The 25,710-nt window shown below is 31.0% G+C and overlaps 3 protein-coding genes and 2 long non-coding RNA genes across 10 annotated transcripts; 4 read left to right on the forward strand and 1 right to left on the reverse strand.

Annotated features, from left to right (window-relative positions):
* The first annotated feature begins 90 nt into the window (after positions 1 to 90).
* LOC148231304 (uncharacterized) lies at positions 91 to 3,261 on the forward strand. Of its 4 annotated transcripts, none has more exons than XR_015811037.1 (5): positions 91 to 160; positions 1,076 to 1,144; positions 1,208 to 1,283; positions 1,355 to 1,446; positions 1,506 to 3,261. It is a non-coding gene; the product is annotated as an uncharacterized LOC148231304 (long non-coding RNA). The 4 variants fall into 4 exon arrangements; XR_015811038.1 differs by having other exon boundaries at positions 1,076 to 1,133; XR_015811036.1 differs by having other exon boundaries at positions 1,076 to 1,128; positions 1,196 to 1,283.
* Positions 3,262 to 6,266: 3,005 nt separating this feature from the next.
* Positions 6,267 to 11,497, forward strand: LOC148231305 (uncharacterized). Of its 3 annotated transcripts, none has more exons than XM_088195173.1 (8): positions 6,267 to 6,378; positions 6,454 to 6,626; positions 6,688 to 6,859; positions 7,939 to 8,099; positions 8,433 to 8,607; positions 8,675 to 8,829; positions 8,893 to 9,479; positions 10,570 to 11,497. In XM_088195173.1, the coding sequence occupies exons 1-7, from the start codon at positions 6,351 to 6,353 to the stop codon at positions 9,475 to 9,477; spliced, it is 1,449 nt and encodes a 482-aa protein (XP_088051299.1). In that variant the 5' UTR covers positions 6,267 to 6,350; the 3' UTR covers positions 9,478 to 9,479; positions 10,570 to 11,497. The 3 variants fall into 3 exon arrangements, with proteins under 3 accessions (XP_088051299.1, XP_088051298.1, XP_088051296.1); XM_088195172.1 differs by lacking the exon at positions 10,570 to 11,497 and adding an exon at positions 9,661 to 9,790 and having other exon boundaries at positions 6,268 to 6,378; XM_088195170.1 differs by lacking the exon at positions 10,570 to 11,497 and having other exon boundaries at positions 6,268 to 6,378; positions 8,893 to 10,254.
* A 2,075-nt stretch (positions 11,498 to 13,572) lies between these two features.
* Hacd1 (3-hydroxyacyl-CoA dehydratase 1) lies at positions 13,573 to 17,067 on the reverse strand. Its single transcript, XM_088194862.1, has 4 exons — positions 16,805 to 17,067; positions 16,506 to 16,629; positions 13,989 to 14,218; positions 13,573 to 13,911 (listed from the first exon to the last, which is right to left on the reverse strand). Exons 1-4 carry the CDS (start codon positions 16,882 to 16,884, stop codon positions 13,638 to 13,640), a joined length of 708 nt encoding a protein of 235 aa, XP_088050988.1. The 5' UTR covers positions 16,885 to 17,067; the 3' UTR covers positions 13,573 to 13,637.
* A 3,523-nt stretch (positions 17,068 to 20,590) lies between these two features.
* LOC148231307 (uncharacterized) lies at positions 20,591 to 22,352 on the forward strand. Its single transcript, XM_088194825.1, has 5 exons — positions 20,591 to 20,728; positions 21,009 to 21,135; positions 21,211 to 21,363; positions 21,422 to 21,573; positions 21,647 to 22,352. Exons 1-5 carry the CDS (start codon positions 20,655 to 20,657, stop codon positions 21,894 to 21,896), a joined length of 756 nt encoding a protein of 251 aa, XP_088050951.1. The 5' UTR covers positions 20,591 to 20,654; the 3' UTR covers positions 21,897 to 22,352.
* A 647-nt stretch (positions 22,353 to 22,999) lies between these two features.
* LOC148231308 (uncharacterized) lies at positions 23,000 to 23,698 on the forward strand. Its single transcript, XR_015810895.1, has 3 exons — positions 23,000 to 23,095; positions 23,477 to 23,541; positions 23,601 to 23,698. It is a non-coding gene; the product is annotated as an uncharacterized LOC148231308 (long non-coding RNA).
* The last annotated feature ends 2,012 nt before the right edge of the window (positions 23,699 to 25,710 follow it).

Raw genomic sequence — 25,710 nt, forward strand, 5'->3', positions numbered from 1 at the left:
ATTGTAAAATCGCTAAAACAGATAATTAATATTTTTCACATGCAAGACTTGAGCTGTTGTGAGGTTTTATGTTGTAAGATTGTTTGAACTGAATGTGACAGTTCCGAAGAACTGACAGGACATACCGCTGCTATGTCATCTCCAGTATTTATCAAAACTGGTATGAATTTTAATATTTTGAGCACTTACCTGTCTATATTATTAAATAATTCAGTTTCAAAACTGTTATTGTTTTCAAATATATGGATCAGCTTCGATTAACCTTCCGTTGAACGTATCGTTCTTTGAGTCGTCACTTATGTTTTATAAGATATAATGTCGCCTTCCAACATGGCTTTCTAAGTCTGCATAAGTCATCTATTGATCGTCTTACTAATTCCATAGTGTAAAATAGGTAGATTATCTAGGATGAAAAATATGTTAAGTATAAATACAAAAAAATAATCTACATTAGCATTATATTTCCCCACTTCAATTAGTGTGCAACAATATTATATATGCTTAGTAAATTAAATAGCACGATGTTGCAAAAATTACAAAATAGGGCAATGGTAGTAGTTTTAAATAAAAATAGATTTACTATTTATAGAAATATGATTGAAAGATTGGAACGGTTCAATATTCAAGAAATATTTAAGATGAATGTTTTAGTATTTATATTTAAGCTAAAAAATAATGTGTTAAAAGTAAAGTATTTATTAAGAAACAAAAATGTACATAGATTTAATGGTAGAAATAGAGATAATTTATGGATAGATGGGTGTAAGAAAACGAGTACGGCCAGGGGAATATTATATGGAGGTGTGAATTTATATAATAATTAAATAATAAAGAAACATGTTCGTGCATTAAAAAATAAATTTTAATATTAGTCTTTTTTTATGTTTATGTTTAATTTTATATGTATGTTTTGATTATATTTATTTAGTGTATAAATAATTAGCTTTTTTAGCTCAATATTATAGATAAATAATAAAAATATTTCTGATACATTTAATTATATGCTTCTTGTTTCTATAAAATAATTGTAAATGCTTGATATCTAATGTATATTTACCGATTTTTTTTTCTCTAGAACCTGGGATTGAAAACAAGGATGAAACGTTTGCATGTATTACTTCAATACAGGTAAGGTATATTGAAAGTAAGTACAATATTTGTATAAATTTGTAAAAACCAAAATTAACAAATATAGTTTCATTTATAGTACAAACATATCAAAATTGAAAAGGACAGTATTAAAGATTATAATATAAACGAAGCAGATGACTTTCTTGAAATTGGTTAGAAATATACTTTGAATATAATTATAAATCACATCATATCTTAATTACTGATTAATCTATGTTTTCAGAAACCCACGATGTTAAGGATGAACTGTTAAAAAATACTAATGACACTGCCGTTTCATCACGCCTATTCTCAAACGAGACTTTGAAGACACAAGTATTTGTTAAATAAATTACAATTTATTATTTTTATCTAATAATAAACAACATTTTCAGAAATTAGATATAAACAAAGAAGATCAGAAGATTATTCGAGGTAGGGCTCATACACAGCATCCTGTTTTGTTAGAAAATTCCCATGTTTATAGTACGTGTGGCAAATTACTTGATATTGATATTGAAGATATAGAAATCCACAATGATAGTGATTTTAAATGTAATGTTTGTAAAAAATCATTCAAAACTAAAGTTTGCCTTTTACGACATACATTTATTCATAATGCATCAAAAAACTTTAAATGTGATAAATGTGAAAAGTCATTCAATTCTATAAATACTCTTTCAAAGCACATGTATATTCACAGTGATTATGATTTTGAATGTAATATTTGCGGAAAGATATTCAAAACTAAAGGTGGGCTTTTACAACATTTACTTATCCACAACGATTCTACAGATTTTAATTGCGGAGAATGTGGAAAAGCATTCAAAAATAAAAGATATCTTTCAAAGCATATGCAATCACACAGCGATTCTTTTGACTTTAAATGTAATGAATGTGGAAAAGCGTACAAATCAAAAAATTCCCTTTCAAAGCATATGAATGTCCATAGCGATTGGGATTTTAAATGTAATAATTCCAGAGATTTTGAGTGTGAAAAATGTGAAAAGTCATTCAAATCTAAAAATACACTTTCAAAACATATGTATATTCACAGTGATTATGATTTTAAATGTAATATCTGTGAAAAAGTTTTTAAAACAAACAGTAGTCTTTTACGACATATGTTTACCCATAATGATTCGAGAGACTTTAAATGTAAGAAATGTGGAAAGTCGTTCAAATCTAAAAATACCCTTTTGAAGCACGCCTATATTCACAGTGATTGTGATTTTAAATGTAACATTTGCGGAATGACGTTCAAAACTAAAGGTTACTTTTTACAACACACATCTCTCCATAGTTATTCTACAGACTTTAAATGCGAAGTATGTGGAAAAGCATTTAAATATAAAAAATATCTTTCAAAACATATGCAAGTACACAGTGATTCTTGTGACTTTGAATGTAACGAATGCGGAAAGGCATATAAAATAAAAGATTCTCTTTTAAAGCATTTGAATATCCACAGCGGAGATGATAATAAATGTGATATTTGTGATAAAGTTTTGAAAACTAAAGGTGGACTTTTAAAACACAAGTTGATCCACAATGATTCAAGAGACTTTAAATGTGAAAAATGTGAAAAGTCGTTCAAATCTAGAAATACCCTTTCAAAGCACATGTATATTCACAATGATTGTGATTTTGAATGTAATATTTGTGGAAAGGTATTTAAAACTAAAGGTTGTTTTTTACAACACTCGTTTATCCATAGTAATTCAACAGACTTCAAATGTGGAGCATGTGGAAAAGCATTCAAGACTAAAAAATATCTTTCAAAGCATATTCAATTACACGTTGATTCCTGATACTTTTAATGTAACGGATGTTAGACAAAACTCTTTCGAAGCATTTGAATATTAATTAGATACTTTGTTTAATATAGCATTTAAACTTTAAATGCTACATTAAAATTAAAATTTTAAAGTGACTCAAAATATATTAACATTGAAAATTTTTCGTTTGAATGTTGCAACGGTAGATTACAAAAAAACAAAATAAAGATATACCTTGTATGTGAATTATTAATATAGTTTGGTATCTGTTTTCATTTATTAAAGTTCTGTTTTTATCAAATGTCCAGACTGAATGTATCGACTGAAAAAAAATTATGTTTATAAAACTGATAAATAAACACTGAAAAATAAATAATCTTTTATTGATATTATAATAAAATCGTTTGTATGCTGTGAATCTACTGTCTAATCATTTTTCAATTTACAAATCAGACCAGCTAACTAAAAATCACTTAGATGATATTTTAAAACTAATTTCGAACTAAGTTTGTCTGGATTTGTCATGTAATGATCCGGTGTCCCTGAATAAGTAAACAAACAATTGCCGTAATGCTGTAACTGCTGAAATGTGTGTATTTATAACTCGTCGATAAAAAAGAGACGCTGTACTTGTTTTAATGCTTATTATATACGCCCCCTGCATACTTATACAAGGGACGTATTTATATATGTAATTATTTAGTTATACTTTCAATTGCAAAATTATTTTAAAATAATTTTGCAATTGATAGGATATTTTTATTGAATTATCTGCATTTTAAAATATTTTAAGTTGAAAAAAAATATTTTAAAGGTTATCTGTTTGAATTTTGCCTGGAAACAAATACATACTTGAAATATAATTCTGCTTTGTAATATTTATATGATTATAAATACACAAAATATCACAGAATAACACACAGCGACATTGATAAACGGTTAATTGCAACTTTCAACCGATGATTGGAAAATAAACACGCGCACGGTAATAAAAACTAAGTTTTAAATTTTAAAACGTATTTTGAAGTAAAACGTTAGAGTTTCTGAGCGTTGTGCCACTATTCTTAACAAGTAACTAAATTATTCTAAAAATTTGCAAAAAATCAGAACCAGTTTAATAATTTTTAAAGCCTGCTTTTGGCTCTAACGGCCACGAAAGCGGCCACCAACGTTTTGTCACATAAATACGTTTTAAAATTTAAATAGTTTAAGTGTGAAATAAGGCGATAAAGTATTGTAGTAAGGTGACTAAAGGATTGCTCTCATTTATCCTTCCTGGTCCTTATTGGACAAATATTTCCGAAACGACCTTTTTTTGACCTGTAGCAGTTTCTCCTCCGTAAGCAAATTCGAAGATGGCCTTTTTATTTTTACCTCTTGTAATAATTTGCCTTTTTTATCTTCTTAGATCAATGATTTCAATATGTCTTTTTAATTTTTAATGTTCTCCTTCGATATTTTAAAAATCTGTCACTTTAGTTGTACCGTCTTTTTCCGAAAATAAGACACTGTCTTACTTTCTTTTTTGGTCCAAAATACGCGCTAGGGCTTATTTTCGGGGGAGGGCAAAAATAAAAGTATATTTATATATTTTTATTTAATATTTATTTATTTTACACAGAATACAGAAATTTAAATTTATTCAATTACAGTCGTGTCATCTTCTTCTGGAACATCGTCATAAATGATCAAATTCTGAAGTCTGTTCTGATTTTCTTCCAAATTCATTTCCTGTTGAATCATTGGTCCGAATCTCTCATGTCTTGCAATATAGCTATCGTTAAATGAATACTTTTTGTCTAAGTAGCCTGTTCGTAGTGCATTGGAAACACAAACAATTTTGTCCCATGAATTTTTTACCCAATTCACAACTTCTTGTAAGCCTGGTTTTACAAAATTACCTCGATGATTTCTCACCATTCTGTTTTCAATATATTCATTGATTTCCATCCGCAAATGATCCTTGAATGGCTTGTTTATTGCAATGTCAAGGGTCTGGAGGTAAGCAGTCATTCCTGCCGGAATCATTATTTGATCGATCTTCCTCTCAGCAAGAAAGTTTTTCATGTCTTTAGCACGGTGTGTACTGGCTGAATCCCAAACTAGTAAACCTCTATTTTGAGCCCTCAACAGTGGTGGCAGCATAAAATCAACCCACTTTCTTATAACTGCTTGGGTGCACCATGCTTTTTCACTTTCAATGACATAAATTCCTGAAATGCGTTTAATCTGTTTTTTTTTACCTTTAGTGATTAAAAATGGCGATACTTTCTTGCCATCTAGACGAATCGCCAAAATACAGGTAACACGTGCACTATCGTAACCGGTAGAAGGAACGTAAATTGACGAGGAAGCCTTGTGGTGAACCGTCGTTTGAACTCCTTGGCCTAGGAATACCGCGGTCTCATCCATAGCAAGCATGTTGGAGAGTTGGTATTTCGAAAAATCGATGCCATCAACAAAAAGCTTAAACGCAAGTGCACGTTTAACAACTTCATTGTCTTCCAGCTTAAACATTGTTGTTGATCTCCTTAGAGACAGTTCATGTCGTTGAAGGAAGTTGTCCATCCAGTGTGACGATGCTTTAAATTCTTCTGTGGATATATTAAATTCAATTGCTGTTTCAAGAGCAAACTTTTGAATATCAGCCCTGCGCACAACCAAAGCCATTGCTCTCCTGTCGGCAATCCATTCCCAGATGCATTCTTCCAACTCAGAAAATAACGGCTGCCGACCTGATCCAACTCTGCGTTTTTTCTCATTTCCTTGGCCCACCAGTTGACACAGGTTATCGTAATCTGCACGCCATTTGCGAACCATACGGAGATCCAGCATCTTCTCTTTACAGAAGGTTACAAGATTTACACCCCTGGAGTCTTCCACGATTCCCTTTTTGTACTCGACGGAATAGCTCTTTCGTTTTGTACTCATTTTAACTGAGGATAAAAATTATTCACTTTATAAAAAATAAAATTACGTATGAGGAAATAATCAGACTTACAAGACTGAAATGAACAAGTGTTATACCTGCACTGTCGCACAATGCATACTGCTGCCTTAGTTGTATTTTTAAGATAAATTCCTAGAATTAATTTTGACATGTGCTGGTGCATTGCTTGAAATGAACTGTAGAGGTAAACAATGAATTTCTCGGAATATTTTGTTTCAAACATTTCTATGAAATACGAGTAGGTATAAGGGCAGCTAAACATACTTAATACATCAACAGCATTTTTTAACGAATTTTTTTTCACATTATTTTAACTAGGGCTTATTTTCGGGGGAGGGCTTATATTCCAAAAACTCCTGAAAATCACGCTAGGGCTTATTTTCGGAGGATGTCTTATTTTCGGAAAAAGACGGTAGGTACCTATAAATTAAAGTGTTTCTGTCAAAGTTATTTTTTATTATGGCAACATTGAGTTAGATGTTCGTTAGAAATTCGAATAACAAACAAGCAGGATGTCTAAGATGGCGAACGGCTCTGCAGGTAAATGTCAAATGCGTTTATTTTCGTAACGTTTAACGGTTTATAACGAATGAATTATTATTGTACATCTCTTAGACGACGATCTCGAAATGCTGGAGTTGTTGAAAATAAACGAAAAACTAAAAGCGACGTTGGAACAGAGAGAACTGATGCTCTTCGAAATGAAAAAGAGCCTACTCAAACAGCCGACGACTTTTAAATCAATTCGCAGTGATATAATTAACAAGGAAACCGCCCTCCTTGGAAACGTGAGTTTAAATTGTTTTGACACTTGTATAATAGTATAATATTACAAGTTAACGATTACAGATTAAACACAAGAGCAAAAAGGTACAAATGAGCCATATGCTGGCAGTGTATTTGCGATTCGTCGGAATCGTCGTAAAGGAATACTCGCCGGATTCTTGCGTTGTAATGTTCGATATCAGTCTGAACGGCGAATCCGTCGCTCAGTACGCCGTTCGCATTTCTAAACCTTCAGGTATATTAGATCATTCAGTACAAGTCACAACCACAAAAATGTCTAAGCATACGATTTTGGATCTGTGTTGTCTAAAAGGTCATCTTGGAAATTTGTCAAAATGCGAACAATTCAATAGTAATAATTCTTGATGTTGCCGTTCTTATTATAAAATATTATTTATTTTATTAATTTATTTAGCTAATATAGCTAATTTTATTGTTTATATACTCAACAAATATAATCAAAATATATTTATAAAATATAATTCTACTCATTTTGTTTTTATTATTTTAAATTTTTTATATTATACACCTCTTTAAAGCGTTTTTAACATCATCATAAAACCACCACCATTGGGTTGAATCGATATTCTGCTCTAAAATTGCTGCGTCTACTTCTTTTTCTGATTATTTTCCTGTATGAGTTGAGTTTAGAACTTTAATTTTTCTGGTCAAATTCGATAGCCACGCTCAAATTTGACAGTTGCGAAATTTTCATATGCTGTTCAAACCCAAACCTAACCTAAATTAATATTATAATGGTATAATGGTTAGGTTTGGGTTTGGTTAACGCATTGGTGAGTATCAACTAGTGGTTTTTGAGCATAGCGTCAGCTAAGTAATAAGTACTATATCATATTTGTTTTATAGTTTACTTTATTTATTTATAGGTTTGTGATGGTTCAAGCAATGACTATCTAGAAACTTACAAGAACACAAAGATTTGGCTACACAACATTAGTGAAATTGGCATTTCAGAACATCTAAAAATTTTGCACAATTACTACTACCTAAAAACTATAAACCCTTATTTTATAAGCTTTGAGACACGCGTCTAGAAAAAATACTCATAATATTGCATCAAAAAAGTTAATAACATAATGAATAGGTAACTCCTTAGGTAGTAATGAAATTGTATATTGGTTCGCATATAGAAAAAGTTTGTGTTTGTGTTTCTACTGTAGACAACATTTACATGAAAACGTACGCTAAGACTTGATAGGAACATATCTATCGTTGATAATATAATTTTGTAGTTGAAGAAACTGCATTAAATCTTGGAAGTCGATTTATTAATTGTTAACTGCTTATTTTTAGATTCAGATCAGTGGAAATTGGACACATATAATCTGCCGTTTGGATTTTGCTTAGATGAAATCACTGAAAACCATGAGATAATGACTAAAGACTACTTTAGAACAATGCACAAAGCTTTAACGGCACATCACAACCGTATAAAGCAAATCAACGATCTTAAGGTGATTATTTATTTATAAAGAGATTCGAGCGGTATTTCTAATTTTGGGATTTTGCTGCCGAAAGTGTCTCTCGGGTGACATTTTATAAGCGAAACTATAGTGGTCGCCTCGTAATGATTACAAAAAGATACATATAAAAATATTAATTAGTGCACAAGACAATGAGCATTGTTTCTCGAAGATTTTAAATTAATAGAGGTAAGTTTCTGATACGGTAATTAATTTAATCACTGCTTGCTCGTTGTCACTCTTCAAATTCTCTTAGTAAAATTTTCTCTTGTAAACATGATATTGTGTTTAATTTTTTCTATATTCTTAAATTTTTATTTCCAGGAAGTTTTGCCATCTAACGTGCAAATTTTGTATAGTACGAACGGATCGTTAGTGGAGCTCATTATGCAAATAGCCGTTAAAAATGATAATGAAGACGACGTGATGAAAGTTTCTCTTCGGTTGCAATACCATGCCTCCGAGAGTCTACCCAAAGATTTAACAATAACTAGACTCGGTAAGAGCAAATAGTTATTGTGTAATTGTTCATTTTAGAACAACGTCTAAATGAAATACGGTTTTAGGAGTTTCGTGTTCGGAAGACATGAAAAAGTTAAAAATTCAATCGGAACCATTCCTCGTTGACGACCTTGTTAGTGCATTTAAAGCGACGTTCCAAAACGAAAACAACGAATATTACATATCTGATTTTAATCATGGATCTGGTGGATTTGATTTCGTAAGTGTTTGTTTATAATTTTTAAATATAAAATGAGTACTATTGTATTATAAAAAATTGCAGCAAAATGGCGCTACAAATCAGAACTGGATCAATAATAGTGAAAACGAAGTCTATTACGAAGAAGAAAACCCAAGTAATCACAGGCAAATACCTAAAGAAAGAGCCCTTATTAATCACAACGAACGAGTCAATACACGGAGTACTGAAACTCAGTTTAATAGACAAAGCGAAACACAGAGTTACGATAGAAAAAGATCAATATTTCAACCCGCTGTTTCGGAGGCGTCGCACAGAACGACAATGTCTACTTATAAAACTTTTTTCCGAGACACCGGCAAAGGCAAATATAATCCCGATGAGGATGAAGATATAATAAAGAAATATAAAAAGCCTTCCAAAAAGGAGACCGTTGTGAAGAATATGAAAGCTGGTAATCGATCGCGGAAAAGCGATAGTAACGATGAAGACGTAAACTCACCAAAAGTGAAGAAGAACATTAAAAAGAACGCACAAGCCAATAATAGAAAAAATAAAAGTAAAAATAATATAAGCTCAGCTCAAAACGCATCAGTGGATCGCTCCACAACTAATAAGAGAGCGACCAAAAAAGCGAACACTATAACGAAAAGTAAAGTTAAGAAGTGAAGGTGTGTATGATTTTTATTTTTGAGATTTATAATTTAAATTATACTGTTTAATAGCTTGCAAAATGTGTATTGTGGAGACTTAGTAATTTTTATGAATATTCTGAAGATTAAATAAAATATATTCCAATCTTGCTAGCTCAAGAAATCACAGGTAAATTAAGCATTATCTTATTTGTTACAGCAAAAGATAAACTCACACTATAAATAAGTTGTCAATTAAATCATTTTTAATATTAATGTTGAAAGTTGATTGCAATAATAAATTGGAAATAAAATAAAATAACCGTCGTGGTAGTATTGATCTAATTATAAAGTATAAAATATACTTTATTAAATCCAAACCGCTGTTATGCTGAATGATCATTATCAAGCTTCATACCCCGCAAGTAACCGCTGCGCTGGAGCACGGTCGCATGGAATAAAAACAGTTTTTTGGACAGTATTGCAATAAAATATTGATTATATTAGTTAATCTTTAAAATGTTCCGATCAAAATTACTCCCACATAACTTTACAGTATTAAAAATTGTGTTTTTATCTAGTTGTATATATTTTGATTTCTAAATTATTTAAAGTAATTTGCATAACATACATATATGTATATGTTTTATTTTTTAAGTAATTTATAATTAAAATTTGTTATTTTTAAAGTACTTGTTGAAAAAATGTATATGTTGGTTTAATTAATACAAACTAATATAATTTGTATACGTGTATATATTTTTGTATAATAAATAAACGTGGTATCTTCTACTTTTTGAAGATTTAAATCAAATATTTTTTTAATATGTTGGTTAAGATAAAAAAATTACTTGAAATGTCAAATTTACCCTACAAATTTGAGCTTGAAAGAAAAAAATAGATTTATGTTAACCTGTGTAACCCAGTTTCGCTAGGGTTCAATTTAAAATGCTTTTCAATTAATTTTAATTAGATTTTCATTACTTAATCTCACGCTACTTATTCATAAATAACCTCATTTATTTATAATAAAAAATGTATTTCTCTATTGCGTGATATTTGTTAATTGATTGAGAAATATAAAGCGTGTAAAAATCAGACACCATTTTAAAAATAATGTTTGTTTTAGATTTATTTTTGTCCGAGCGCACGTATTACAAAATTTTCCTCACGCTGTCGTACGCGCAGATGCGCTCGAACGTTTTTTAGTATGCAGCAACCAACCCCCTCTCTTTCGGGAAACTATAAGGGTTTGCACCATCATACTGTGTGTAAATACTTGATCGAAAGCTTCGAAAGAAAATCAGCGCAAACACATATTCTACAACGCCTGTGTCTGAAGAAACATCAACATCACCGTCGTCACTGTCGCCATCGGCATTTTTATCTTCCTACGATTCTAGAGGCATCGGTCATTTTATCAATAAAAGGGGTGATCTAGATATAGCATCAAATATTCATGGCAGCCACCTTCAACATTAAAATATTCGTTTTTTGTTCACCAAAAGTGATACATTAAAGAAAAAAGGTATATCAACTATAATCATTTAAAAATCATGAATGGCTCGTATATTCAGATATTTACATAGGTTTGATCTGCAAATGTCGTGCCCTAATGATAGAGACCAAGGGTGATCATTCATAATAATATGGATAAATTACACAATAGAAAATAAAGAATGGGACCATACAAAAGCCCTCGTTACGCCTAGAAAAAAGGGCTTACATAAATAACACAGTTATTCTCTGATGCATTGAAAGAATATTTCTTTATTGTGAAACGGTCACTGGAAACAATATATCACCAGAAGACAATGAACATCGTAAGGTCACAATTCAACCTCGAAAAGATGCCTGTAGGGGGCCTATTTATATGTATTTACTTAGGTTGATTATGGCCAAAACTTGGCGGCACTTTGGTAGCACTAGTACAACGGATTCTCTCAACTAGCAATCTTCGGAGCGTTCATACGCGCGCCCGCGCTCCATGCATTCATTGTATAAATAACCATATAAACTTTATTAATTCTCAATAAAATACTACTGCAGCGGCTCAATTTGTGTCTAATTGCTACCAATCATATCCCGTCGCCAAATTCCCATTAAACTAATGTCACTTTCTAGAGGCGTATATAATATATTATTCGTTGTTCTAAGAAACGACTGCAACAATTGGCTGGATGATCGCTGCATGATTGTGATGCATCAGCAAACTTTGTAACACTTGATACTTAAAGCTGGTCTTCAATGAGGAGAGGGGCAGAGATACGGCCCGTAGACGTGGACCATACAGTCATAGACCCCCATCACCAGGCCAGGGAGGAACTCCACCAGAAACGATTGCAGTAAAGGGACCAACCTCCACTACACCGTCGCTGGCTCACCTACAAGGACTCTGAGGATCTTCCACTGAAATCATCCTTCCGCCAGCTTCTCCACCACCACTCGGAGAATAACAATCTCGCCCATCATAGTTTGTCGCAATATGTAAATTTAATTAATAAATTATTACCAGTTTCCATCTGCGTTTTTTTGGCTGCAAAGTCACACTTCTCAGGGTTAGTAAACCATAAATATTAAAATTGAAAAGTTTCTAACAAAGCATCTGGAAAAGTTTGCAAAGCAACAGGCAAAGATAATGAATTACAGACGCACGAAAAAAATTAGCGTTCATATTAAGACTTTTCATAACAATATTACGACGTACAAAAAATGAGAATCAAATTAAGCATATCTAAATCGAATTTTGACCAATAGGAGAGCGCAAAAAATAATTATCCTTTCTCAGAAGTCAAAAATCCACAGCAAAAGCAATAAAATCATGTCGGCGCCATCGCAGTAATTGTTTTTGCGCCCACCTATTGCCCAAAATTTGGCCAATATTCTCTTATATAAGGTCCGTGGTAATATCGGTAAGGATAGTTAGCAAATTTTTTAAAAAAAAATAAAGAGGTGGGAAAATACTCCCACCTGCCCCCAATAACGTCCTGCTTTTTTATTACTTACGGACTCGAGAGTTACTGAAGTAGGTCATTGATATTTGAGAAACTGGGATCAAAACATGTAACGATGTATCGATTTTTTTTCGCTGGCAGCATTATCAAAGTTGAACGGTCGTGCGAATATCGCCGCGTCAATCGTTCGTAAAGTGTTAAAAATAAATAAATTATTGTCTAAGTCACAGAGTTTGATATTTGTTGTATAAATACAAGTAAAAGTATTTCATTATTATTTTATTAGTACGCGACCCACAGTTTGACGTTTACTGATTTTACCATTGTGAATATGAAAAACTATCATTATGAAACTGTATTTTAAATTTGAAGGTAAAATGTTAACTAATTAAAAAGTTATGATGGCTCAAAAAAAATAAGTTTGGTAATAATTTAATTTTTAGTAATTCCCAGCATGCAATGTGTTAATTGTGAAATTTTGCAACTGAAACAGTCCATCCAATCCTAATCTTGTTAATCATCCACAACTTGGTAAGAAACATTTAACAATCTTGACGAGGATATTTATCCAACTATTTGTACTTTATTATCTATTCATTACACATTACCAGTTAGTGTAGCTGCATCGGAGAGAAGTTTCACAAGTATAAAAAGTCTAAAGACTTATTTGAGGAATAAAATGGGTCAAGATGGACTATCAGGTTTAGCATGAATAAATATCTATAGGAATATTGATGTAAATATTGATACATATATTTGCAAAAAATGGAAAGAGAAGATTAGATTTTCTACTAAAGTAAGAATTAATTTAATTTGAATTATGTATTACCTTTAGTTCTTATTAGCAATTTAATATTTATTAGTGTAATGTTTCTTAAGAATGTAAGTATTATGTAAATAAATATAAATGTATGTAAATTATGTTTTTAAAATATCGTTCCCCTTAAAAAATTCTGGATTTGTCACTGTAAGAGATAAATATGAAATTATTAGGTTCTTTTAAAAATTCCTTTTAAAATTAAAAAACCAATTCCCGGAATAATAGAAACATAACTCTGTTTTATATGTTTATATTTAAATGTGGTTAGTGACTCATATTCTACGATACCACAGATAAAGATGATCTAATTTGTGAGCACTTTTTGTACCGCGTAGGTTTAAAAATAAAACTAAGAATATTTTTATAAGAAAATATTTCATGTTTGAACACATCAAAAATTAAAATAAACATAGAAGTATTAAATTATTTATTCTTCTTTGACGATTGCTTAACAGTACTGTTTCCGCCCAATATTTTCTTTCTTTGGCTGAACATGTGTCCATAAAGCATCGGGAAGTAGGGAATGTAACTCATCATAACCGTAATGATTAAATATTGATAATTGAATATGAAGTTATAATTGTTGGGTAGCGAAGTACTCCACTTTCCACTTTCGCCGATTTCCTTTTGCGCGTTGAACAAGCATAACAATTCACCGGTGACTCCAATCGGATACAAAACAATGAACAGGGTGTACCTAAAATTTTTAAAATAATTATTTTAATAATTCAATATTATTAAATATGATAAGTTATGTGAAAAATTAGATAATACCGCAAGAAAACGAGGAACTTAGGGACAAAACCTAAAAGACTGAAAGTGTAATATCCGTATCTAATTATTTCAGTTATGCTCCACGCAAGTAAGGCCAATGGGAGTCCGATGCTAGCTGGAGCTGATTTTGTCGCTTCGAGAATGCCACAAACTAAAAACACCCTCGAAGACACTTGCATGAGTGTGATTAGTGCGTTTGAAGGTATAATTCCCATTGCTGCATGGAAAATCTGAAAAATTAAATAGTTATTATTTATAGTAGTAAATATGTTACATAGAAGAAACAAAATCATAAAACACTACAAAAGACAATGAATTATCAGACAAAATTCTCTGCTTTTTAACCCATCCGTGCCTGTGGGGTCTATTGACTCCCCCAACTTTTTGGTTTTTCTCAAATAACTTATTTAATATAAATCCTACCTGTCGCAAACTTTTTGTATTTGTCAAAAATAGTTTAAAAAATAAATATTAAAAATAATCATTGTACTTTATTGTCTCCAATCGCGAGAAAAAAATAAAATCAACTCTAATCGCTACTGTCGCCGTGTGATTTGTATACCTGAGTCAGTTTTTAGAGAAATTCCCCTTCTAAGAATTTCGCGCGGTTCCTTCAACGCTTTATCGCAAACTACACCGTTACCCAAAAAAACATACAGTACGAATTGAACCGCCAAATTCGATCGTTATTGTTTTATTATTTTATTTCTCATGTTACTTTTGAAATTGTAAAATGGCAAGAATTTTGCAAGATTCTGACGAGAGTGGTAGGGAATACGATAGCGATATCGATATTGATAATACATTTCAAAAAATACATTTCTCCCGTAAATCGTATCGAAGTTGAAGCGTTTATAGGCATCCTATTATCTTCTGGAGGATTGAATGGGGGTAAAATATAGTTCAAAAAATTATGGACAACAAACGAACTGTTCAAACAATATTTTTATTCAGCGGCCATGTCTAGAGATGGATTTTCGGTGCTCAGATTTGATGATCGTTTGACCAGAGAAGATATTTTTTAATAAATGTATTTTATTGTACTCACGTGTACATAATCACAATTTATAGTATATTTTTCCGAGCAGCTGCAGGTTATTTCTTATATGTATTCATATAATATTTATTACAATTTGCGGAAGTAACTGTGGCTACATACTCGTTTACATATACCTGCATAACGTTCACTAAATTTAATCGATTTGAATGATTCGCTAGCCAATTCCTTCAATTTTTATAGCCGCAATCAAGGAAATATTTCGCCCTCTAACTGTTGGCAAGGACACGCATGCCAATGTAAAAGGGTTTATTTAGAAATAAAGTCAAATTACAGAAAATAAAAAATACGATGTACATATATAAAAAGTACAAGACACTAAAAATGTATCTTACCATTAACCATTAGATAATATTGGATTACTGAAAATTTAAAGATTGTCAGATTATGAAATATTTGTTTATTTTTTTGATTGTAAAATATATACGCGATCTAGGTGGTAAAATATTTTTGTATAAATCCATAAAAATTAAGACCAAAGTTTAGTTTGTCGCTGTGATTGTTGTGTGATTTCTGTGATCGTTTTATTTGATCTGACATTTTTTTATCTGGATCAACTGTAGCAAATATAAAATAATCGTCATCATCCTCGGAATTAAAATTAAGTCAATAATTGGGAAGAAGCCCCCCCCCCCCCATTGAGTAAATCAAAATTTGTAAAAACAGCTAAAAAAGCAACTTTTAATATTATATCATTCTTACATGACAACACACAATCAATCGCAATAAAAAATGTGACTGAATCTCAATGAAATGAAAATGAAAGGCCAACTTTCGAAATAGTTGAAATGATGTTCATGCATTTGAGTAATGTCCAAAATAGGTTCAAGGACAATACACTATAATTAAATATGCAAAAGACAAAAGTAATATTGATCAACTATAATCTGTAAGTGATGTAAACATAGAAATATGAAACAAGATAAAGTTAATAGATACAGTTTTTATTTGTTCATTTTGCTTATAACACAACCAACTATTTTTGGTTAATAATGTTTATGCAAAATTATTCTAAAAGTTACAAAACGAAAGAACGAACAGTTTTTAATAAATAAAACTTCACCTGGGGATGTTCGAGGACTTTTGAGGATGTCGCATTTGACGAATTCCCTATTGATTTGCTTATTTTATTGGTTTAAAAAACAGATTTGGGCAGAATGCTTTTGAAATGTAGCTAATTTTATTATTATGTGACTCGAGCACCTTCTGCAGGATATTGTATTATTTTAACATTTTAATGAACTATGGGTTAAATTCTAAATACAATACAATGGCATGTGTGAATAATTTAACAATTTAATGACATTATTGTATGAGACATTGTGTTTTGTACTAGTATTGAAATTTCAATAATAAAAATATATAATTATCAAGAGGACCAAAAGTCAAGTTGCATTGCGAGATCTGTATAAATGTGAACGTTGTGTTAACAGAGATAAACAAATATTTAACACACATACCTCCAACACTGCAGCGTTTTGGAAGACCATGAGATTCCACCAGACCTTTTCGTATAATCCTATTTTTGAACTACTGCTATTGTCGAGGTAGTGAGAAGCCATCAAGTAGAACAAGTGGGACCACCTGGAAAACGCATAAATTAGGTTATACATGAGCATTAATGTGAAACGTTGCATAATTAAACATAATGTAGGTATGCAGGTGAGGTGAATCGGGTCGTGACAATTTCGAAACGTTAAAACGTAGCTGAATGCAAAATATGGCAATGTCTTGTATTAAAATCGATCCGTCGACTCACCCTGCGGTCTGCACTACATTGTATACGAGTAAATAGGTCTTTTTGAGGAACGAAGAGCCTCGTCGTCCGCCGCCTGCCATAGTTTTAAGTGAATGTGCCTCGAAGGCGAGATCGCGAGAACCGGCTTCGTGGCGTAGCCGTTCGCTATATGTTTACTCTGCGCACAACGCACTGCGCATAGAAACCGGCTCCAAATGCGCGATATTCGAACGTGGCATATGTCAAATGAAATCTTTTATCGTTATGAATGCGAACGTAACACCGAAAAAAACGACCATTATTCTAAACCTCAAAAATAAATAGTATTTTATAATGTAATTATCAATCTACATAAATCCATTGTATTTATGTTAAGATATGCGACTAATGCACATAATAATTTTTCTCTTTAAAAAGCAGAATATTAATAAATATAAGTATAAAATTTTCTCTATAAAAAATATATTTTCATCAAAAATAAACGAGCAAAGGTCATAAAACAGAATCTATTATTAATATTTTTATGCTGAATTATGAGAACATATAAAAATAAGTTTTGTGATCAGTAGCGTAACTAGAAAAATTTCGCCTGCATGAAAAAGTTACCAAAGGGCTACCCCACTTACTATTTTTTATCACAAAAATTAAATTAATGAACTTACGTATTTCAAATGTCTGCAATCACTTTTTGAAATGGCATGCTTTGGGTTTTTCACGCTCAATTGCTAATATAGCAAGTTCGCTGAGTCTAAATTGATCGATTTAATTTCTTTTATGATCTATAATTAATTTTAATTTTCTAAATGTACGGTATACACAAGCGACAGTAACTGGAAAAGTTAAAAATTTAATGTAAAAGTTATATATTTCAGAATTCATTTTCCATACAAATAAATTTTGATATTAATCAGTCCGAAAACTGTTTTTTTTTTAGAAATTGATAAATTAAGATAATTTATTAATAATGTTAATAATTACTGAATTATTTGAAATTTTAATAAGTCCATAAGCACTAGTTTAAATCTCCGCATCTGACATTTTAATATTTTTATTTATTTTCAAAAAACTATTACAAATATATAAAACTATTATAAATTACGGAGCGTTCTTCTGGGCTTCATTTGAAAGGTTGCAAAGTCAGTCTTGCTGCTCCTCTAAAACGTATTTTTGAACTAATTCTCAAGACGTTATCATTTCCTAATCTTTGGTAATGCACAAAAAGCAACTCTATTCAAAAAAGGGTGACACATTGTGCATAAAGAACTATAGATCAGTCGCAGCGTTGTCAGCTCTTGCAAAATTGCTCGAAATAATTATCCACTGACACGTCTTTAATCATTTTCAAGTTTTGTTGTAACAGCATAGGTTTGTCCCGCCCACTCCACTGTTGTTAACCTTCTGTCTTTCACAAAAACGGTGAATTCAAGTAGACGTCGTTTATAGAGATTTTGAGAAGGCACAAGATTTGTCATGGGTTATTACTAAAAAAAATTTCGTACCTCGATTGCTCGAATGATTTAACTCAGTTATTTGAGCGATCGTAGAAAGTATTTCATCTCTTTGGGGGTTCCTCAAGGGGCCAACTTGGGCCCTCTGCTTTTTATGTTATTTATTAATGCCATAAATACGGCAGATACAAATTCAATTTTTCCTCTGTACGCAGATGATGTAAAATTGAATAAATGCATTCGATATGTTGCGGACTCCTTATCTCTATAGAGTGATTTATATTCTCTATGGAAATGTTTTTTTTTATAGTGAGACTTCCGATTTAGTGATAAATCGGAAAGAAGATCCCACCATTTAATACTATTTGCGAAGAATGTATGTATGTTTTGGAGAGTTGCGAAAAATAAAAAGACTTTTGTGAAATTATTCACGTTATAATTAATTAATATTAAATTCAAATTATGACTAGCGCAATGTACGTATTCTGCATTGATTATATATTTATAATTCTTGTTTGTACTCTATTATAAACAGCACTCATTACGTTAGCACCATCGTAACCTTGGCCATAGTACTTTTCGATTGAAATATTCATGTCATTACATAACTTCATCACCTGATTTGTTATTCATTCTGCTAAGTGATTTTCTAATTAAAAAATTCCCAAGAAGGTTGATGGTTTTCAATTCTAATTATCTGTATATGGAGTATAACGATTCTTTATTGATCTGGCTTCCATAAATTATGGCACAAGCTTTTCGTAAAATTTTTACCTCCCCCCTCCCCCATGTCACATAGCTTATGAAAGCCGCCAAATAGCTAAATTGAATATGTAAAAACAATAAACAATATTTTTTATTTTAATTATGATTTTATGAGCCGGGTAGTCATAAAATGTTACCTTTATAGGTAAAAATATTTTTTGTTGGCCCGAAAATTTGGCCAGTTTCTTAAAATCGGTACACCACTGGCTTTATCTCGCTCTGTTTACGACCACGTCACCCCAGTTGCTGGTGTCAGACTTTCGGAGTCATACTAATGCCGATCAATACATCGGAATCAAACTAATACTCAGTTAAGTCAACACAACATTGGCTTACATTGGCCTTAAAAATAAGTTAACCGCTTTGCAGGTTTTGATTCATCCCCGGCGGAGGCATGTCCGGTCCACCCAAGGTGTATTTCAATATACATTCATGACGGCATCAGACCTTCGATACAACTTAAAATCAATCGGAAAATCATCTTCATAACTTTTGCTTAAAAAGTAGTTCAATAGTTAATGTTGAAACTTCTCATTGTAAATAAAATTTGACGTTCTTTTTATTCTCGTGTGACATTGATTCGCGGGTTTGCCGTCTTTATTAGTGTTACCAGACGTCCTCCTGTGAGGAAGATTGTCCTCCTTCATAATTTGTCTTCCTTCGTCCTCTTCGAACAAAAATGAACAAAAAGTCAGAGATGACTTCTTTTTAGTGTTCTACTTTGATATTTATAAAATCTAGTCACCTTATCACATACAGGGCTTAGAAAGATCATAGAAAAATTTATATTATTTTTAAGTTCTTAATTTCGCATTTTCTATGTATTTTATAATTAATAGACACATGCCGCTTTCGATTTGCACGACGCCGTCAGTATAAAAACGGGCGCTCTCTGTTTGGTCCAAGCACATTGGGCATGATCCAAATAAATCAGAACGGGGACATTGGCCGTTCTCTTATCAAGCTTCATAAGTCACACAGCCATAATTTTTTTGACGATATTTAAAGTTCAGTTTGCCGAAAACGATAACAATTACAGTAAGTTAGCAGCAAACATTAGAAATATTGGTATTAAGGGCATTAAATAAAATATAGAGAGCTCTCCTTAATTTGAGCGAAGGGGAAAAAGTCCATCAGAGTTTTGCTTTATTAAGAGGAGCAATACACATACGTTTACCGCTAGCCACAAATCAGTAATCATGCACTGGCGAAAAGGACAATTGCTAGGGTCATTGTCCTGCTTATATTATATCTTTAAATAAGTATATATATACACAACATTTACTTTTTAATAAAAAATAAATACCCAAATTATAATTTATAATTATTCCCCTTTTAAATAAAGATGTTTTCTATTGTTTCATTTATTATTATTTATATTCTAAATTATATTATTTTTTACAGTGAAATTAATATGTACTTATATTAAATTAGGTATGTCATTGCGTATTTTTGAGATTATAATCTTTAATTAGCTGACATAAAAATCTATCATTAACACGCTCGCATTAATTGATTATCGTTTTATAGATTAAAATATTTAATGAGAAAATGATAAAGAAAAACCGGAGAACAAACAATTTGATCGGCTGGAAGATTAGCCATTTATAAATAGGAGTGCTGGCAAAGAGAAGTAGTTATTTTGTAACGTTTTCAACATGAAGGTGCTACTTTTGGCTTTGTTTCTCTTCAGCGGCACTTTCGGTAGTGCCGTTGCGCCCAGCAGTGTTGAGTAAATAAAAAAATGATTATTAAACACAATATCCATTATTATTAATATAATTTATGTAATTATAATTAATTCATTTTTACTTATGCATATCAATAAGTTAAAACTGAACTGCCATGTAAGGATAATCATGTTTTTCATTTCCCTTTAGTTATCTTTTCATATACTAGAAATACCTGTTTGTTCACTATTTAGTTTCATACTTTGTCCATGTATATTATCTTTGTCCATATATATATAAAGTATTTTATTGACACTTAGCATATTTTTTATAATTTTATAGAAGAGGTTTCATTGAAGCAAATCTCAATGACTATATTGATACAATATTACCGGCCATATCTGATTTCTTGGTTGCAAGTGGTTTTGATCCGATGGAAATACCTGATTTACTCGAAGGTTTCAGTGTGGTGAGTGATATTTTCTTTTATATATTAAATTATCTATTATTAAATATGTATAAAACTACTTGTTTGTTCGTTTAGAAACCTTTGTGGATTGAATACCACGGTGAGTTAGAGTTAACCAAAGGTTCCCTAACCGGATTGAGGTCTATTGCACGCTCAGGAGACTTTAAAGTAGCCTATTTGAACAAAATTTTAAAAGTCAGAGGTGATTTTGGTTTCAAAAATTTAGAAGTAAGTTAACAATCAAGTGCTATCATAGAATTAGTTGCATAATGAATGTTTTTAAAAGTTCACATACAGATACTTGGCTAAAATTATGAATATTGGCCCAACGGGAGGCGTTGTTGGTAAAGTTACTAAAATCAGCGGTGTCATTGAGATGCTTATTGACTTTAACAATAATGAGATCCATCTGCAAGAGTTTTATCTGCATAGTGTTGGGTAAAGCGAACGATTTTAATGCTAATGTTTATGTTTAAAAACAAATTTGATATAAAATGTTATCTTTTTTCAGAAAAATCACAGTGAAATTGACTGGTCACATTTTAGTGGATTGGCTATCGAACGCTATTGTCAAAGTTATTACTACTCTATTCAAAACCGTCATTGTTAATGTAATTGAGAGCAATCTGAAGTCTGCAATTCAAGATAAGCTAGACGAAATCAACAGCAGTGTAAGAGGCGTTAACCAAATATTGAAAGACTATCCCATTGTTAACATTTTCAAGACAAAAATGGATTTTCTTGAACGATACAATTTATAATCATAAAATGCAATTTATATTTTTGTAATAAATATTTTTAAGTTGTGAAATAGTTGTACATTATATCATAAAAACAATCACATTTTTTTATATTTACCTATAAATAATAAAGTAATAGTTTAAGATGTCTATATAAAATAGTTGTATATTTAACCATAGAAACAGTAACCATAACACAACATGTTAACAGTTACCAAGTAACTTATTTACTACAAAATTACGTTGGATACGTAAAAAGTAAAGCACATTAATCATATTTGATCCAATTTTCGGTATTATATGGAACTGTAAGCTTACTTAATCACTTAATCTGACTAAATAATTAAATCCCATGTTTTTCTCAAATCAAACCGTAGAGATATAAAATTATTCGATAAGTAAAATAAGCACATATTTATTTGATTATAGATATCTTAATTTTTTTGATTTAATGACACATAATTCCAAAAAGTTATCATTTGAACTTAAAGTATTACAAACTTATATAAGATTAAAAAAAACTCTGTTGTATAGTGTTGTTTTTGATATGTACACATGTATTAAAAACATATTTTACAATATACAACATATGTAAAAATATATGTCGATATTTGAAATATGCCATCATTTTTCATTATAATGTCATATTTTAATTATTATTTTTAACGTTGATTTTCATGAAAAAAAAATTGTATATATATTTTTTTACTGCATTGAAAAATTTCTCTTTGATGTTACGCCAAAATATCTTTCGGCATACTTAGGAGGATATTAAGCACTTTATTTATTTTTGCAGAAATAAATTTAATATAATATAATCTCGAAAGATGTGTTATGTTATTTCAATGTATTGTATTTTATTTTATGACTAATATGAGATTTACTGTTCGACGTTTCAGCAGTAATGGATCTGCCATGATCACAAATTCCAAAAAAAAACTAGCGTCTTTTCTCTTGATCTATTTATCTGAAGTCTAAGTTTAAAATACAATTTTATCTAATTAAAAACAGCGATTCATTCTGCACTTATGTTTGCATTAGCCTATCTTTTTAATTTTCGAAGGAAAGCGGCTGTTTTCATCGATCTTTTAAGAGTCGTCTCGGTCGATTCGGCGCAATTCCGCGTGGTGCGAGTTTGTTTGAACTTCGTTGATGTAAGAATGTAAGAAGCGAAACATTACTTCTGGATAGTAGCCTAATATACTCACTAACGAAGAAAGGTATCAATTTTTTCATTAAAAATATATATACATTTGTTAGTGTTTCGACAAGTATGTTCTTGCCATGATCACAATGCTCTTATAGTTCTTATCATATTTCGATAAAATAATTCTGAAACATTGACCTTGTGAATATTTCGTCTTGAGTTTGTTATCCAGGCTTATTCGCTGTTAAAATATTTATCAAAAATTGCTCCTAGAGGAAATTCCTAAAAAAAACATTTCAGTGTTTTATCTTATAAATATTTTTATTTGGCATTACATCAATGTCAGACATTTGTTTATAATTAAGAGATCTTTATCATATAAATTAAAATCGTTAAAGCAAAAATCTTTTTGTGGATTATAATTTATGATTAATTGTTATTCTCTTACATTTAGACTAAGCACACATGGCTAAATCAATTGCGAATGTTAGTCAGCCTACTTTGGAAGCTGATTTACAGGTAATTAAATTTATACTATATATTGTATTACATATTTAAAAATGATGATTCTTTCATAGACTAGCAATGAAATGATTAATTCTTACTTGACGTCGGATGAACTGAATGAAATAGGACAATCTCAAAATGAGTTGATCTCAAAAGCAAAGAATATAAAGTAAGTTAGTATAACACAATATCTTTCTGCGAATGTTCTACAGTTTTTTTGTTATTATTATAAATAGATTGAAAAGGATTGAGAGTGTATTTCTAACAGCTGCATTAGAAGACGGTATCAATCAATTGTTAATATTGAGTAAGTATATTTTTTTAGTGATAGTGTGAATGAAACATATATTAATCGATTGAATGCAGGCGTTTGTAACCAAGATTGGAAGACGGTTGTTACAAAAGATGATGATGGTCAAAAACATAATTTGTCAGTACCTGACGATAATTTTGAAGAGATAGATCCATTCGAATTGGCTAGAGATAGTCATAAGATTGCAAAAATTAATAGTGATAGGTTAGTATATCAATTGATTTTTTTTATTGAATTTATTTAATAATGCTGCTTTTGTAGAATATATATAACTGACATGCTGATAAAGAGCATTTTGGATTTGAAGATTAACGGTACTTACGTATCTTTATCCGTTCAACTTATCGATATAGCCGCGAAGACGTATCAGTCTATAGTGCAAAAATTTAAATATAACGAAAATAGAAGGTAAAGCTTGTTATTGATGAGTAATTACGTTTTTTGGATTATCACTATCATTTATTTTGTAGCAAATTGAAAAAGTTGAAGATGGACTTGAAGCGAGAGTCGAAAATCAACCAAAACACACTGATTAATTGTGATTTACAGATACATCAGCTGCGTGATGAAATTAATGTATTGTAGTTTAATCAGTGGATTATCCGTTTGATAAGATTGGAAATGCGCAATTGTTTTATCGGTTTATTTATAGCTCGGTTTTATTTTTAGGATGAAGTCTGGAATTGTGACATAAAAAGGAAGTACATTGAAGGTTTCCAAAACGCGAGGAGAGAGCAGCACACGTTGAGATTAGAAATGGTTGAGACGGAAAAGAAAAACGTTTTAGAAGACACAAAAGAAAATATTGAGAAAGAGATGAGGATTAATATGGAGATTGAAAAATTTATTAAACATATTAAAAAGGTAGATTATAATATCAGTTCCTATACATATAGGTATATAATAAGCAGCAGATGACTATTTAGTTCTTGAAGGGTGATGAATCTTTTCTGAACTTTATTTTAAAAAAACACAAATTTAAGAATTACTTCGGATTTTATTTAATAATTAAACATTTATTGTATTTTATTGATTATGAAAAATAATATTAATTAAATGGCCACTTCCGGATCTTTTGCAGCACCCGACCCTTTTGATGTAATTTTCGATTACTTTTTCGTACATTTCGGGCGAAATCTCGGTTATAACTTGACAGATGTTGGTTTTTAGGTGCTCCAACGTTTCGGGTTTGTCTTCGTAGACATGACTCTTAGCGCAACCTCGCAATCGCATGATCTTGGCAGCCAGTTGACGTCACCAAAATGTGAAATAATGCGACCTGAGAACTTTTCACGCAAAATATCCAACGTTGCACTCGATGTTTGGCAAGTTACGCCCTCTTGTTAAAGCCACATGTTTACCACATCAATATATTCAATTTCGAGCCAAAACCAATCGATTATCATGTGCCTATAGCGTTCACCGTTGACTGTTACAGTCCGACCTTCATCGTTTTCAAAAAAGTATAGCCCATTGACGCCGCCTGACTACAATGCGCACCAAATTTTTCTCGCCACGTATGCAATAATTTTGCTTATTAACTTACCTTTTTTACACCAAGATAGTGCATTATTATCTTCATGTTTCCAATAAGACGATAGAAAAAATCAATGGATTTTTTGGGAACTCCTTTCTCACCCACCGTATTCTTTAGACATTGCTCCAAACGACATTCATCTATTAAGATCCCCGCAACAGTTTTTAGGTGGAAACAAATATCTTACAAAAACGGATATAAAAAACGACACTATTGAATTTATTGCTTCTAAAAATACGTTCTTTTTTTAATCAGATATAAAAAATGATTAACATGGGGAGAATAATTGTAGAAAAAAATAGAGAATATATAATTTAGTAAAAGTATTACA

The sequence above is a fragment of the Plectrocnemia conspersa genome, unplaced genomic scaffold (assembly GCF_051122295.1).
Source record: "Plectrocnemia conspersa isolate PC_06_02 unplaced genomic scaffold, ASM5112229v1 ptg000010l, whole genome shotgun sequence".
Lineage (NCBI taxonomy): Eukaryota > Metazoa > Arthropoda > Insecta > Trichoptera > Polycentropodidae > Plectrocnemia > Plectrocnemia conspersa.